Here is a 15,129-nt window from a genome sequence, read left to right on the forward strand (position 1 = left end):
TGCTGCTGTATGGAGGGTAACATCTCATCCTTAGCTCTGGGCCCTGTAGAGTCCCTGAAGACAGATAATGAGAGAAAAGGGATGAAAAGCAGAAAGTGAGTTTGATCAATTTAATGTTGACTTTGTACCATCCCTTTGATAGGAACAGAATAGTCAAAGCAAATAAAGCTGCTTTGAAATAGGAATTGACAGGACAAAACATAGCAAGTACATGAGAGGAACTTTATCAGAATTATGCCACAACTCATTAATCTGTATCACAGTAATAATGTTACTTTAAAGTTAACACCAGTATTTCAAAGCAGAAGGTCTTCTGGATCTCTAGCAACTCACTGCAAACCCTTTACAGCTAATCAGTATCATCACTTCAAAAGAAATTAAACTGTCTCCACCCAGTAACTCTACTGGCATTTGATCTACAATTGGCTTGAAGTTAAAAATTAATTACCCTTCCAACATATTGATTACATGACTATAAACATAAAAGCAGCAGCCCAGAACAATGTACACTGACCCTCTGTTGAAACGGCATGTTTGTTTTCAAAAGGAAGCTAATTAAGACAAGTTCCCTAGAAGAGGAAGACGGCAGTAAAACTAAAACCAACAGTGCCATCTAGTGCATCGCTGTGTTTAAAGAGCACCACACAGAATCACTTGCATCATTCTTTATTTCAGCTATTTCCTAATGCTAACAAAAAAGGACTGAGAAATTACTATCACACTCCATATGCCTGAAGACTCAAGTCTTACCATCGGGTAATATGCAACTTCCAGACAGAGTCTTACACCATATTTATGCCTGTATAATTAATAAAACTGTAAAGACAAATCTTCTTGATTAGTAGATTTAACTACTACCTGTGAATTAACTGAAATAAATAAAAGTTCTACATTGACAGTAATTCTCAGGTTTCTAAACTCTTCTGTTTCAAAACAGCTACATTGGAACATCTATTTTTTGTCTTTAGATGGTACCTTTGCAATATGCACTAAAATACATTATATAAGAATCACTGAATATCTTTCATGGCTTTTTAGTAGGTGTACAAGTATACACACCAGTGAGAAAAAATAGAAATCAAAAAAGGACAGTACCACTTTATTTTTTGTAGGGTAGTATCTGTTTAGGATCTGCTAAATATACCCCTTGCTAATGGACACTAATAATTTTTATCAGGAAAATGTAAGCCATTAACTTTTTGTTGCCCATATGTCACTGACAAAGCATGTAGGCTTGTTTCTAAACCCTCTTTCCTAGAAGAGCCAGGGTTCAACCCACATGAGGAGCCCTCGCAGAAGACACGATTCCACACAATTGCTCTTCCATTTTGTTGCCACCCAAATTTATGCTTCTCACTGGCTGCTTTAATGTCCCCTATTATTAAATGTTCCCTTTCAGGAACACTGAATGCTGACTTGGCTTCCTTCTCCCAAAACACTGTAGAGTCCTCCCACTGGATCTAGCGTCATACTTGGCCCTCTACACTAGATTAATGTACATTCATTGTCAGCTCTTAACATAGATTGCCTTAAACTACAAAAGGGAACCTAAAATAAAGGCCGTATATCCTGCAGCAGGAAAAGAAAGATTACAATCTCTATGCCAATTGCCTCAGATTCCTTTCTACCCCAAGGACTCATATTTCACCAGGGGTTTTTTGCACCCATAGCCTGGTATCACTAATCTTTAATCCGTACAAAATAGTGTCAGGCACGTCTCAGACAACATTGGGCACACAGATGTGTGCAGCACGCACAGAAGTCAAGCACACATCCTCCAGATTTTGCAGGTTTGTCAAGACTGAAATTCTTCCCTGTCTTCTTCATCAGCTCCTCCCCTAACATCAGGGGAACTTGTCCATCGACACCCACTGAAACCACCTCACTATTTGTTTTGCTTTCCTTTTGTTTTGTTTTGCTCTGCTAACAGAAATTCCTGTAAATGTTAAAACAAAACCAAACCCTCAGGCTGACATAAACCAGGCCTGTCTTAGCCGGCTCCCTTCCACCTCACGCCATGGGCAGGAGCAGGCCCCTGCCACCGTCCCTCCCAGCCTCAGCCATCTGCAGGGCTGGTCGCTGGCAGGTGACCCCACCAGGTCCTTTGCTGCACACATGCAAAACCCAGCTTTGCCAAGTTTAGAGGGCTGCAAAAGACTTTTATGACTAGATGGAGGGTTTATTAACAGCCCATCTGAAAAATCCTCTCCCCAGAAGATAGCCCACCATAAGAGGCAGACTGTATTGCATGGAAACTGTGAAGGGCAATATGCTGTAAGGAAAAAGCATGACATGAGATCTGCTTCCCTCTCCTCCCCACCCTCGCATTTTCCCACTCCTTTCATAGGTCTTCTCTTTCTTCCCTGACTCGCAGAAGTCACAGCACAAAAGGCAGGGAGCAATGGTGGCAGCAGCAACCTGATGTGAATCAGAGCAAAGAAAAGACCATGACTAAAAGAAAGGCCAAACCCAGAAACAAGTAGCAACAAAGAGCTAAAAACTACCAGAAATGAACACATACAGGCCCAACCATCACACGCTACACAGGGGAACAGACAGAAACAACATCCAGTGCTGGATATAAGACATAGGTCACATGAGGAAGCTGGACACATTTACAGCAGGTCTGTAAATAAGCTCAGCTAGGTTTAGAAACAGCTTTTCATGTCATCATGTCAGTAAGCAGCACACAAAAACAGCGGCTCACCTAGTCCCACCACCTCCTGCCCATTATCATTCCTTCTAGGTATTTCATAGGTTATCAGTCTCACATCCTTCCACCATTAAATTTTCAAGAAAACTCTTTGTCTTCTCCCGTGTTTGACTTGAAACTTCTATAAAGGCTCCTTGTTGCTTCCCTTGGCCTCTTTCCCTAAAAATTACTTTTGACTTGTGGGCCACAAAATTTTTAAAAAGAATATTGATAATATAGACCCCTCTCCATCACACTAGATGGTGTTACCTTACATATCTGGATATCCTACTTCTGTCTGTAACTCTTCATCACATCATTCTACTCATCACAACAGGGATGAGACTGCTTTTTTTTTCTGTATAACCTGATCCGTCATGAGAAACTAAAACCAGAAGTTCAAAATTGTCTGGTGAGGAAGGAAGTGAAGCACAGTATTTGCACTAACTTTCTACAGACTGCAAAAGCCTGAGCTTACCATCTGGAAAGAAAGTACATAAGGCTTTTTGTCAGACTAATGATCTGGATCAGTCAGGGATAGCATTATAGCAGAAGCAACAGGAGTTAAAATAGGCACAGACACATAGCGAATGCAATTCTCTAAAAATTAGAGAACTGGTTAAAGTGCATGTGGAATAAAACTTTGTTCCCTTTCTAGGATCAAAAGCATTTCCTTTTGTTCAGAATAGTTCATCTAGATATTGAAATTCTTTAGTGAGTTATTAATTACTACCAAAATACAGTTCTGGTTTTAATATTTTTCCACTCCCAATTAGTTCTCACAAAATGCTTTCTAAAGGGCCATAAAGAAGAAGATGGCAGCATTTTTTTCAAAGTAAGCATAATGTTTTACTCCTCTGTGTATTTCTTGAATATGGAAAAATGAAGGTAGTATAATCTGACCTTTAATCTTTGTATTACTTCTATTCTGAGCCGTTCTTAACCAAAAGATTACTTCTCAGAGGGCATTATGGTGGGATGTATTTCCTCTGGTTTTGCATTAGACTTTTTCAGTGGTCTTTCATGCCAGTTCAGGGAGAATTTGACCAACTATCCCTATATCCTTATTTACTACAACAAAAAAAGTCATCTTTCTTCCATTTTTACAGACTTCTCAGAAATAAACAGAATTATTAACCTAATCCAAATCCCATTCCCATACAGATAATCAATAGTGGAGATGCTTGGAGGAGGAGGCAGGAATTTTCCCTTGTAAACCACTGAATAAAGGGGTGTCAATATGAAGCCTATGAAGCTGATCACAGCTGAGTACAAAAAAGCATGAATTACGATGGATAAGTCCTGCAATGAGCTTTGTTATGCTTCTCATATTTTGTTCTTTGCAGCAGACCTTTGTACTATTACATAAGCCAATTAAGTGCAAAATTGAGGCCTCAAAATAAGAAAATGGGGGTTTTAAAGCCAAACAAAATAAATGCTCTCTTGAGACCATATATAGATATATACAACTTTGCATTCCCTCCCACACTCCCGATTTGTCTGTAACCTCCTCCCTTGATTCTTGATCATCTGATCCTACCTGAAAAGGCCCATGGTCATCATCAACTTCAGATCCAGGCGGGTGAAATCCTGGCTCTCTTGTAGTTGGACAGAGACCTACTAATTTCTGAAGCACCATAAATTTGAGAACAATGAAATTATTACAGTCATATATAGGGCTACTTTTGCTAAAGAATGGTAAGATAAATTCCTCTGTTTCTTTTACATCTAAGGTGGTTTCATCATGTCCCTGTGCAGAGATAAGAAATTACAGATCTCTGAAGGAAGAAGATCTTGGGCTCTAAGGCCACAGGTGAGCTCTGCAGGACAGGGTTTACATGACTGCTATAGGCAAATTGCACCACCATCTGTACCACTCTCCCACTAAACAGGGCAGAATAATAATTAAAAAAACCTTTTTTAATAAATTAATATGATTTTATCAACACACAACATGGCAACTGTTTCAAAAGTAGATGACTGAAGTTGTGTTCCCACATCAACATTTGGGCACTGTCCTGATTTTCACAGGTATTTAGCATTCAGGACTTTTACTGAGATCAGAAGCAAGTGTACTCAAGTACTAATTTTGTGCACCATTTGGGGCCAAACAATCAAGAATAGAATTACATTGCTTTACTTCAAATCCTAACTCCTCTTCCTACTATTTCTTCTTCCATGTGACACCAAGATCAAAAATTAAGGACCCAGGCTACTGTTAAGCAGCTTGAAGTACCAGTGCCTCTGAGGCATTTTTCTCTACACAGGCACAGAAGTTCTTAGCCCTTCAGTCACATCTGCTTGCATGGTTTACCTTTACTGAGATTTTATCTTCATAAGACATTCAGTTCTATAAAGAGTGAAAAAAAAAAAAAAGGGAATTTGGACTCCCCCAGTGAATCTCAACTTCATTAAACAAATCAGCACATTTGCCATTTCCTGTTGAAAAATAAAATTGCCAAACAATGTCTCCTTTAAAATGAAAGTAAATAAATCCAGCTAGTAGACTACACTTTCCTTTTTTCAGAAAGGAATAACTAAAAATATAAACAGGAACCAGGCTCAGTGAGAGGGAAGGAAAGGAATTCTTATGTTTTCTCATGGAGCTTTTAAAAATCAGGTGGCTGCTCTATTCCTGTGAGTTAATGCCTATTCCTGTAACAAGTTATGGCTGGGGAGAGCAGTGTTCCAGCTCCTTCGCTTTCCTTAGTTCTGCTTCCTCCTGGTCCTCCCTTCTCTTCCCAACCTATCCTGGTTACAGCACAAAGGCAAACAAATGATGTACACTAAAGGAGAGCTAGACTGGTTCAGGCTGGAGAAGTCTCAGAGCTATTGTAAGGCAGAGTTGTCTTCAAGACCCTCTTCAGCCATTATGGGGTACAGAACCCTTACACTTTGATTCTCCCCTGCTTCCTAATCCTCATCCTGTCCTCTCCCTTTGTTAATCCTAATCCTGCTCTATCTCTGTATTATCAACAGCTACCGATACAGCATCCCTGATGTCCAAGTAGGAGCCTCAATAAAGGCAATACAGAAATAGAGCCCTCTTAGTACAAAGTCCTTTGTGGATAAGTGTGAGGTTTAACTCCCTGAGTACAGGTTCCCTGGGGAGCACAGAGCAATGCTGAATTACAAGTGTAGCCCTTTCTCCCTTCCCTTAGCCTCATAACTTCAGCTGTCCTTTGTGTTTTTCCCATAGCCCTTGTCTCCCTTCCTTGGTCCATCACCTTCTTGCCCATTTATCTTTTAACACTGAAAGGCGATTTGGCTGTCATAACACAGGCACCTAATATTTAGACAGCTGGGTCTGAACTAGCCACCTCATTACAGACAATAATCTTATCCTAAAACAGACGTCTTAACTAGGTCAGATGAATCTCACCCTTGGAGTGCTTACTTCTCCCTGTTGATGTAATGGGAGCCGAGGGTCACCAGCTCAGACTCAGGTTAGGTATCAAATATACTCCCCAAATAATCCCATTTCAAATACTCTACTAAACCTTTTTACAAACCTTCTATTTGTGCCTGGTCTTCCCTGTTTCATTAATACCCACTCCTACCTCAGTAATTTCCCTGGTGCTTTTTCTTCACTCCCTTTCAAAAGCCAGATCCCATTTCGGTCCTCCATCCTCGCTGGATCCAGCTCTTTACACTCCAACAATATCCTCTCTTCTTTGGCTCTTCTGTTCTCACTTGAGTTTCACTCAATCAGTTGCTGAACAGGAAAAGGGCTCAGAGAATCATGCCATAGTGTCAGAGAGGATTATTCAGTATTTTCCTTGCTACCTTCTTCTGCCACACAGGCCACAAGACTCCTTAAGTCCTTGCTGAACTCTAGAATATATCTTTTAGAAAAACGGTCAACGTTTACTCTAAAATTGCTGGTGCCAGTGTTGCCTTGATTAAATTGTTCCAGTAGTCAACTACTCTCACAATTTCTACTAAGTTTATTTATTAATACTAAGTTTATTTTTAGCCTGAATTTGTTTTAACTGTTTGAACTTCTGGCCGTGAAACCTGTAATATCCTAATACACCAAAACATCCTATTAACAACTTACTGATCTCCCAATAAGTACTCACAAACCTTTAGAGCTTTTTGCTGAAAAACTAACCAGATTGGATTGCTCACATTTTCTAGCCCCTGGTTATTCTTTGAACGCTTTACAATTTGTAAATGTTCTCATTGAAACCCTCTAGCTGTACCTGTCTATAGGCAATTGATTTAAAAAGAAAAAAAAGAACAGGCTGTAAAACAGACATGCTAAAACTCTTCCTTCTAAACCACTGTCAGAGCACATGACTATGATACAATTTATCAATAAAATATTTATCACTGTAGCACAGACTAATGTTTAAGTCAGCAACTTTTCCACAGACACTGTAAACAATGCTAGAGAAAACTTTTCTAGTTGTCCTATTTTTCCTGAAAACTCCAGTGCTGTAATTTAAACCCCTAAAATTGCTCAGTACTGGCAATCTATCATGCACTGCTAACTTGAAGAATAATTTTAGAATGCATTTTTACTACGCTGTTGTTCCTTCCATTGCATCAGAATTAAATAAATTAGCATTGAGAGAAGATATTCTGTAATGAAAAATGTTTAATAAGCAGTCACTAATCTTCTTTGCTTGACAGTACTTCATTTTACATTTCGGAAGGAAATCTGGAGTCTTTCATCAGAGAATTTTGAATTAAGCACTTTTGCAATTCTGACAATTTTATCAAACAATACACTCAAGAAGTCAAAGGACAGGTGAAGTAGAGAATTTGGCAGGTAGAGACAACATTTTAAAAGCTAACACTGGGACTTTAAAATAGTCAACATACTAAGACAGCAAAGATAACAAGCACATTAGGAGAAACCTAATGACACATACCCCATGAATGAAGATTATATAAGCATTCCTCCTTCCAAAAGATAGCTTTGGACTGACTAGAACCAAAAGTAGATGTTTTAGTATGCAGCACTTCATCCTTATCGTCTTCTTGTTGCCTTCAGCTCTTGGCAGATGCTGCTGCACTATTGCCTGTTGCCTTCAAAGACCTGCAACCTCCTTATCTCTGCTGCAGCAGGAGCAGCAAAGACTCAGGTGTACTTCCTTCCTTTGGTTGCCTTCCTCTAAATCCTCAACACATGCTCAACACATGCTCTTTTTCACCCTGCTTTTGTGCATTCCCATCCCTGAATAAGAATTCCATACCGCAAATAAATAATCCCACTCTTTGTCTTGAAAGAGTGTATCTGCTTCGAAGCACCTCAGTTTATGGGAGAACTAAATCTTGTAACCAGCAAAGTAAACTATGGGCCAGCATTTTGAGATAAACCTAAGAAACAACATTGGTATCTAATTCCTAACACATAGGTACATGTCAAAAGAAAGGCAAATGCAAGACTTTGAATTTGAATTACATAAGGCAAGATATATAGCTGACTATTCTTGGAGGGGACGGGTTGGAGAAAGATGCCAAGAAAACTCCCAAGAATAGAAACAGAGTAGGAAGTCACACAGCAAGCCTGGATAAGATCGGAATGCAATCCTAAGAGGATCCTAAAATGAGCTGCTAGGGTAAATGTGGTAATAAAGGCCCCTAAAACTGACCAAAAAAATCCAGTATCTCCAAAACTCTCAGTATCGAGTTTGTCATCTAAATAATTATGACATGCATAGTCTCCATGAAAAACATAAGAATATTATGGAAAATTCAAAAAACTTCTAAAAATATTATGGTTGTGAAGCATAAAGAATGTTGTGAGAATCTTAAAAATGCCACAGTAAGCAAGACTGTGAACTTCATGAGCAAATAAACCAAAGGACAGTAGATTCTAAGGTATCAACAAAAATCTTGATGTAAGAAAGATATTTTTTACAGTGGGAACAATCATTGACAAACTCCCCAGGAAAGTGGTAGAGTCCCCATCACTGGAGGTTTTCAAGATGCAGTTGGACGCGTGCTAGATAATCTCACCTATGCTCCCTTTCCCACAAAAGGTTGAACCAGATGATCTTTCAAGGTCCCTTCCAACACGGTCTGTTCTATGACTCTAAATGGGACTTCCACAGTAGGTGAAGGGCTACTGAGTCATCCTCTTGAATGTCTGCTGTGGCCTAAAAGATCCAAAGTGTTTTTAAGAGGGAAGCTCAGTCTCAGGTTTGCTCTACAGTTGCACTTTATTATAGTTTTCTTCCTGTCACAGCTTTCTTTCCAACACTGTTGTAAGGATTTAACATTCAACTTCTCTAGAACAAACCTATTTGCTTTCACTGCTGAGGTTCTATAAGGTACAAGGAGCAAATTGTGAGGTTTGCAAACACCAACCCTCCAAAATACGGACACAAATTGGCAGGCAATTCCCAAGGCCCTAAGATCGGATATGTATTTGGGAATCTCAGGAACCTGAGTATGCCTCCCACCAACACGCAGGAAATGTGAGGATTTATACCAACAGGTATCAGGATGCAGGGAGACACTTGCACAGAAAGGAGCAGGCAGCAGGGACACAGCCTGCCACACCTTTCTGAGCACTCCTCCTGTCCCACTGCCAGGAGCACCATCTGAGCGGGTCTCGGAGCTTGGCCAGAGTCCACCTTTGTCCTAGGAAACAAAGGAGTCTAGTACATGGAGAGTAGTACATCCTCCAGATTAAAGAAGTAGGCACCAAATATACTTCCCATTAATTTGTCCTCTGAATAGATGCATTAGGTCAATGTCAATCACCTGTCTTGAATAAAAAGAATGAAAATGTAATTTATTTTTTCTGCATTGTTCATCTCAGTCTTTGGGGCCAGTACAGAAGGCCAGAAGAAGTGTGCTGTGCCAACCCCTATGTCCCATTGCCTCCTCACCAGTCTTCAGGATGGCTTTAGCACAGAAACTGCACTTCCCTCAAGCCATTTTGACAGCCCTGCAGGGAGACCTTGCAGGAAGGATTGCTGTGCCCTTCCTCCGAGTGCTACCCAAAGGCCAGGGGTCTGGCCCTACAGAGTCAATACAGAAAGAAATTACAGAAGCAGTACAGCAAAATAGCAAGATACTTGACTGGTAGCCCTATCGTGTCCGATTAGATTAAGGAAAACTCAATAGCTGCTTTTTTTTTCTTTTTAATTCATTTTGTTTTCTCTCATTGCATCAGTAAACCACACACTGCTGATCAGATGGATCTGCTAGCCCACAGTGAGCTTCATGACTAGACATACACTAAGATATGAGCCGGCCAGTTAGCAAAAGGATGTTTTGCTGTTCTGTATGTGATTGTAGTGCAAATTAACTTTTGATCAATGCACAGAGACACTGGCACATGAAAAAGATCCCTAAAGTGGGTGAATTTTATAGCATGAGAAGATTTACTGGCTGGAAATAGGCTGTACTCCATTTAAAACAGCAAGTAAATATGTATAACTTCAGATAAGATGCATATAAATTCCAAACTAACTCAGGTGTCACTGCTGTTTCCTAAGTCACTTCTTAATCTTGACATCCTTAAGCCTCATATCCTGAAATTTGCTCTCTTTTAGTCCTCCTTGAAATTCCCTCAGAAATTTCCATACTCTTCCTGAAAAGACACACAAAACACTGAGTCACAGTGCAAGAACGGTACTTATTTCTGCATGATTATTCATTTCCCATTAAGTCCTAAGGTCACAGTAAAGCACCAGCCCGGGCACTATGCAGAAGGTTCCCATTAGTATCTAGGATGACTACACAGTCCTCCTCTGAACCATTCATTTCATCATGCTAATTCAGCAAACTGCAAGGAAAAAAACCAGTGTAAACATGGTACATCCACCAGATATGTTATCTTATGAGAAAACTATTCACATTTTTCTGGTACGATCTACCTTTTTAACTACCCTATTAATACATTTTAAATAAAGCAACATCCTTGGCAACATCCCCAGCTGGAAAATCCCAAGGTGTGTTAAAAATTAACGGAAGCATTTCACAAACCTCCACATCAAGTTACTCTTAAGACTCCTGGGTGGAATTTATAAAGCCCTGTTGCAAGAAACTGAATGTTGCACAATGCTTTCCTCTGCTACAGACCACTGCTTTTTGAGTCCAAATAACATATGTGAGATGTTCCAAAACCAAACATCCTTTAGATGTACATTTTCTGCTCTACACTTCACCACTCTGCATCTAGCAATGGCCTTACCAAACATTACGTTCTGTTGTCCTTTATTTTGCTCTTGAATGAATAGACTACTGTCCGTTATCTTTATCGTCCATGGCTACGGGTATTTTATATCTTTCAACTTTCCTGAATTGGTCACGTTGTCCAACTTGTACATTCATTATTTTGACTTTTTTTCATTTTCATCCTTTGCTCATATATTGATTTTTGGTGCCATTGTAATTTCTACATATCCATTTGACTGTAATGACTTCTTGTCCAATACCACTTTCCTTCATTTCCATGCAACAGTCCAGTCAGGGCATCTAGAATGACAGCCTTTCAAAATCCTACAGATACTGGCAACGTTTTGCTATACTGCTCGTGACAGCATTAATCATTATGTACAAATACTCATTCAAGACAGAAAGAAGAGATGAACACTGTAGCATGACAAGATCCTTTGGCTAGAAGCTGGGTACATTCACACCACTAATCATGACTGACTTAGATGTATCTTGACACCTGTGATTTTCCAGTCAACGATCAGCTTTTCCTTGTCCGTCATAACTGGTGTGCAGTACACTGTGTTGAACATTAAGAAAATGTATTTTTTAAATGTTCCCAAAGAGTTCTCATTGGACATATAATTCCTCCAGCACACTTCCTTCAGTCTGAAGTAACAATAAAAACTTTATTCTTCCCACACATTAGGAACAGACCGTTAAGTTGTTCAACTTACTTTCTAGCAAGATCAGGTGGTCCATGGCAGACCATATTTCATTTAAAGAATCAGAACTTTATTAAGTTCTTACTTTTCTGAAACTTCTCTGACTTTGAAACAGCCAATGGCTGCTCTGGCATAATACACCAGTCCTTACCTTTTCCATCCTGAAGAACAAGGTCTAACCACCAATTTCAACATCATGCAAGACTCTACCCGCTAACTTTGTTATACTAATCATGTAATCTTTCTCAAGCTCCGAACTGCCTTACATATTTGAATTTCCTAACATTAAGATGCAATAAACTGAAAGATTATACCTACAAACAATGTAACATTTGGATTTACTTCATAATGCTTTAGGGTCATCCTTTTTTAGAATGTGGAATGAGGATATTTATTTTGTTCTCTCAGCTGTCCTTGCTCTTGTATCATCCAGGAAATTGGCACCCATATTAATGGCTTGAAGCCTACAGCTACCCAATTTTATTCAGACTTGATCCTGCTGTTCCACAAAACCCAACAACTCTACTTGGCTAACACCAGAAAGAACACAAGGAACAGGAATGATTTCTCAAGAAGGTCATTTGACTCCTCTTTTGGTTTCCTTTTTAGGCCTCTGCAGTTTTTCACCTTCTGCAGAATGAAGTCTGCAACTGTCTGACTGTTGTCAGAACAGATCATTATCAAAGCAGTTTCTCCTGCTTGTCTGTTTTCCCAGTCTGACTTTGCTCCTGCAAGAAGACAAAACTTCCCACTGTCTACCTGACCCTTGAAGAATAGTTCAACAATCCTCATTAGAATGAAGTCGCTGAGGAGGATAACCATCTTCTGCACCACAGCTGGCTGGGAGTGAGGACGCATTCCCAGAAAGTGCCAACACATACTGCCTTGCTCTCTCACCACTCCCTAGGCATCCGCCCCAGGTCACTGTTGGAAGACGATACCGAATTTTACTGGCCTCAAACCCACATGGTTTGAGCTACATAAATATTTTCTTTCCTCTATTACAGTTTTCCTTGAAATGTCCATTATGTCTTCTTCCAGGCAATCCTTGCAAGCCGTCATCTCAAAAGGCTCTCTACATACTTGCAACATCACACCTCTGGAAGACACTCTTTTAACATTTTCTTACTCTTGCAAAAAAACATCCAATCTATTTATTTTCCCATTTCCTCCCATTGACCACATTCCTTTCCCATGTCCAATCTTCTATGGTACAAATCATCTCACACAATATATTTCCTCAGCCTCCGTTGCTGGCATCAAACCGAGCTTTCCAGAACCCTTCCTGCACACAGCCGGGCACTCCAGCCAACCCGGCCTCCCAAATGCCTGGCTCCGCTGCCCCCAGCACCCGCATCCACTGACCCGCATCGAGCATGCTGCCAAGGGGATGCCTGAAAACTGGCGACTTTTAGTTTTGCCTGCTCAAATTTCCGGCGATCTTACTCAAACGCCTCATTTTGCTGTTAAAACAGAGATGAGAGCCCCTACGTTTCATTCTGAAGCCACCCTGAGGGGCGCAGCAGGCCCTGCTCCCCTCCTCGACCCACTCGTCCCTCCTCCCCCGAGCAAGCGCCACAGCGAGGACCACCCCGCGCCCCCCGGAGACAGACGCTGTGTCTGTCTGTCTATCTCTCTCTCTGTCTGTCTGTCTGTGTGTCCGCCCGTCCGTCCGACCCTGCCCCCCCCCCCCGCTCCCCTCCCCCGCCCCACAGTGGGACCCCCCGCCCCGTCGACCCCCCCCTCGCCTGCGCATGCGTAGAGGCCACCTCCCCGGCGAGCGGCGCAAGACGCGGGGGGCCCCGCCCTTCCTGCCTGGGAGGGAGGAGGCGGGGGCGGCGGCCGGAGCCAGAGGGAAGATGGCGGACCTGGAGGAGCAGCTGTCCGACGAGGAGAAGGTAGGGGTGGGTGGGGGCGCCGTGCTCGGCCGCGTCGCCCTTTCGTCCCCCTGCCCTCTGAGGTGGCAGGCGGCGGGGCGCGCTCGGCTCTTACCCTGTGGTTCGTGTTTTTACGGTGGCGCCGCTGCCGGGCCTGTCAGCCGTGGGGGCGGGAGGAGGGTCGGCGGGAGGCCGGGAGGGGGGGAGGGCTGGCCCCGCCGCATCTCCCGCCGCTCCTTGTACGGTGTGGGCCCGGCGGGGGCGGGGCCCGGTCTCCGGAGGCGGCGGTGGCTCTGCCGGGCTCCCGGTGCCGCCGGGGCGGCGGGCAGGGCCGCTGTGTGCCGCCGCCCCCGCCCGGTGTGCGGCGGGGGACCGGTGAGTGGGGGCCGGCGGGGGGAGGCAGAAAAGAGCCTGCCGAGGCCTCTCCGCTCCCCTTCCCCCACCTCCGCTTCCCGTTTCCGAGGCCTCCTGCCCTTTGCAGCCGGCTGCTCCCCAGCACCGGCCCTGCCCTCCGGAGAGGGGCTCCGCGCCGCGCCCGGACCCCCGAGCGGGGCCTTCCGTGGCCATCGCCCCTCTCACCTCCGGGGGCTCCGGGAGGAGGTGGGGTACGGGAGGTTTGGGAGAGGAGCGGGGGTGTGGGGATGAGGAAGGCTGTTTTACTTCCTATTAGGAGACAGCGATTGGGGAAGCGTAAGGTCAAGGAGCAGGGGTTCTGTGTGAACGAGATGTACGTGTAGTCTCTCTTCGTGGCAGCTGGAAACTTCTTAGGGTTAAGATAGATTTTTCCAGAAAAATCGAGGAGCAGAGTGTCTTGTAAGACCTCAATTTTCAATGCTCCTTGTCCTCCCCCTTGGATCCAGCTTCACAGCAGCTGCCTGTTAAAGAGCTTGGGTGTGGTGTTATGTGTGCATTGGTGCTGGTGCACTGCTCACGTCTTTATGCACAGTATTCTTCATTCCCGACCTTAAAAACATAGGTTTTCTTGGCTATGGAAGCTGTGAGATGACTTAAATGTAGGAGACACCCACAAATGATGTTTCTAACTTCTTTGAAGTTAGAAGAAGGATGTCTAAAATGTCTTGGCTGTTACAGTAAGGCAGATTTTCTGCATGTTTGAGGCTAACAGGACCACATTTCAGAACTAGAGATGCACTGGTCTGCCAAGAGATGCATAGTGCTGGAATCTCACTGTCTTTTTCCCAGGAGGCTTGAAGGCTGTGCCCTTCCCAACGTAATTCATATTCATATGTCACATCTCCATTGGTACAAGTAGTAATTTAGTCAAGAAGTGTATGTGGTACTCCATGATTCTTTCAAACCATTGTAGAAAATACAAGTACCTCGAATTCAGTACATTGTTCCTAGAGGGTGTGCTTGAAATACTTAGACTACAAGTTATCTTGGCATCATTGAATGGTTGAGGTTGGAGGGGACCTCTGGAGGTCATTTTATCTGCACCCCACCCCCCCACTCGAGCAGGGTCATCTAGAGCAGGCTACCCAGGACTATGTGCAGATGGCTTTTGGAAATCCCCAAGGATGGAGACTCCACAACCTCCCTGGGCAACCTGTGCCAGTGCTTGGTCACCCTTGCAGTAAAGACTGTTTCCTTATGCTAGATGGCACCTCCTGTGTTTATTTTTCTGCCTATTGCCTCTTGTTCTGTCAAATAATAAAACGTACAATGGTAGTTTCATCTTGCCTCTGTGATCTGA

At 42.8% G+C, this 15,129-nt stretch overlaps 1 protein-coding gene and 1 long non-coding RNA gene across 2 annotated transcripts in view; one reads left to right on the forward strand and one right to left on the reverse strand.

Annotated features, from left to right (window-relative positions):
* Positions 1-14,115, reverse strand: part of LOC142051720 (uncharacterized) — a 51,162-nt gene extending 37,047 nt beyond the window's left edge. Inside the window, exon 1 of the long non-coding RNA XR_012658609.1 lies at positions 13,531-14,115. This is a non-coding gene — a long non-coding RNA (uncharacterized LOC142051720). The remainder of the gene's footprint in view (positions 1-13,530) is intronic.
* Positions 13,328-15,129, forward strand: part of CAPZA2 (capping actin protein of muscle Z-line subunit alpha 2) — a 32,006-nt gene continuing 30,204 nt past the window's right edge. The window contains exon 1 of the mRNA XM_075081119.1: positions 13,328-13,436. Within this exon, the coding sequence (XP_074937220.1) occupies positions 13,398-13,436 (39 nt within the window). The 5' untranslated portion in view covers positions 13,328-13,397. The remainder of the gene's footprint in view (positions 13,437-15,129) is intronic.

Source organism: Phalacrocorax aristotelis, chromosome 1 (assembly GCF_949628215.1).
Source record: "Phalacrocorax aristotelis chromosome 1, bGulAri2.1, whole genome shotgun sequence".
Lineage (NCBI taxonomy): Eukaryota > Metazoa > Chordata > Aves > Suliformes > Phalacrocoracidae > Phalacrocorax > Phalacrocorax aristotelis.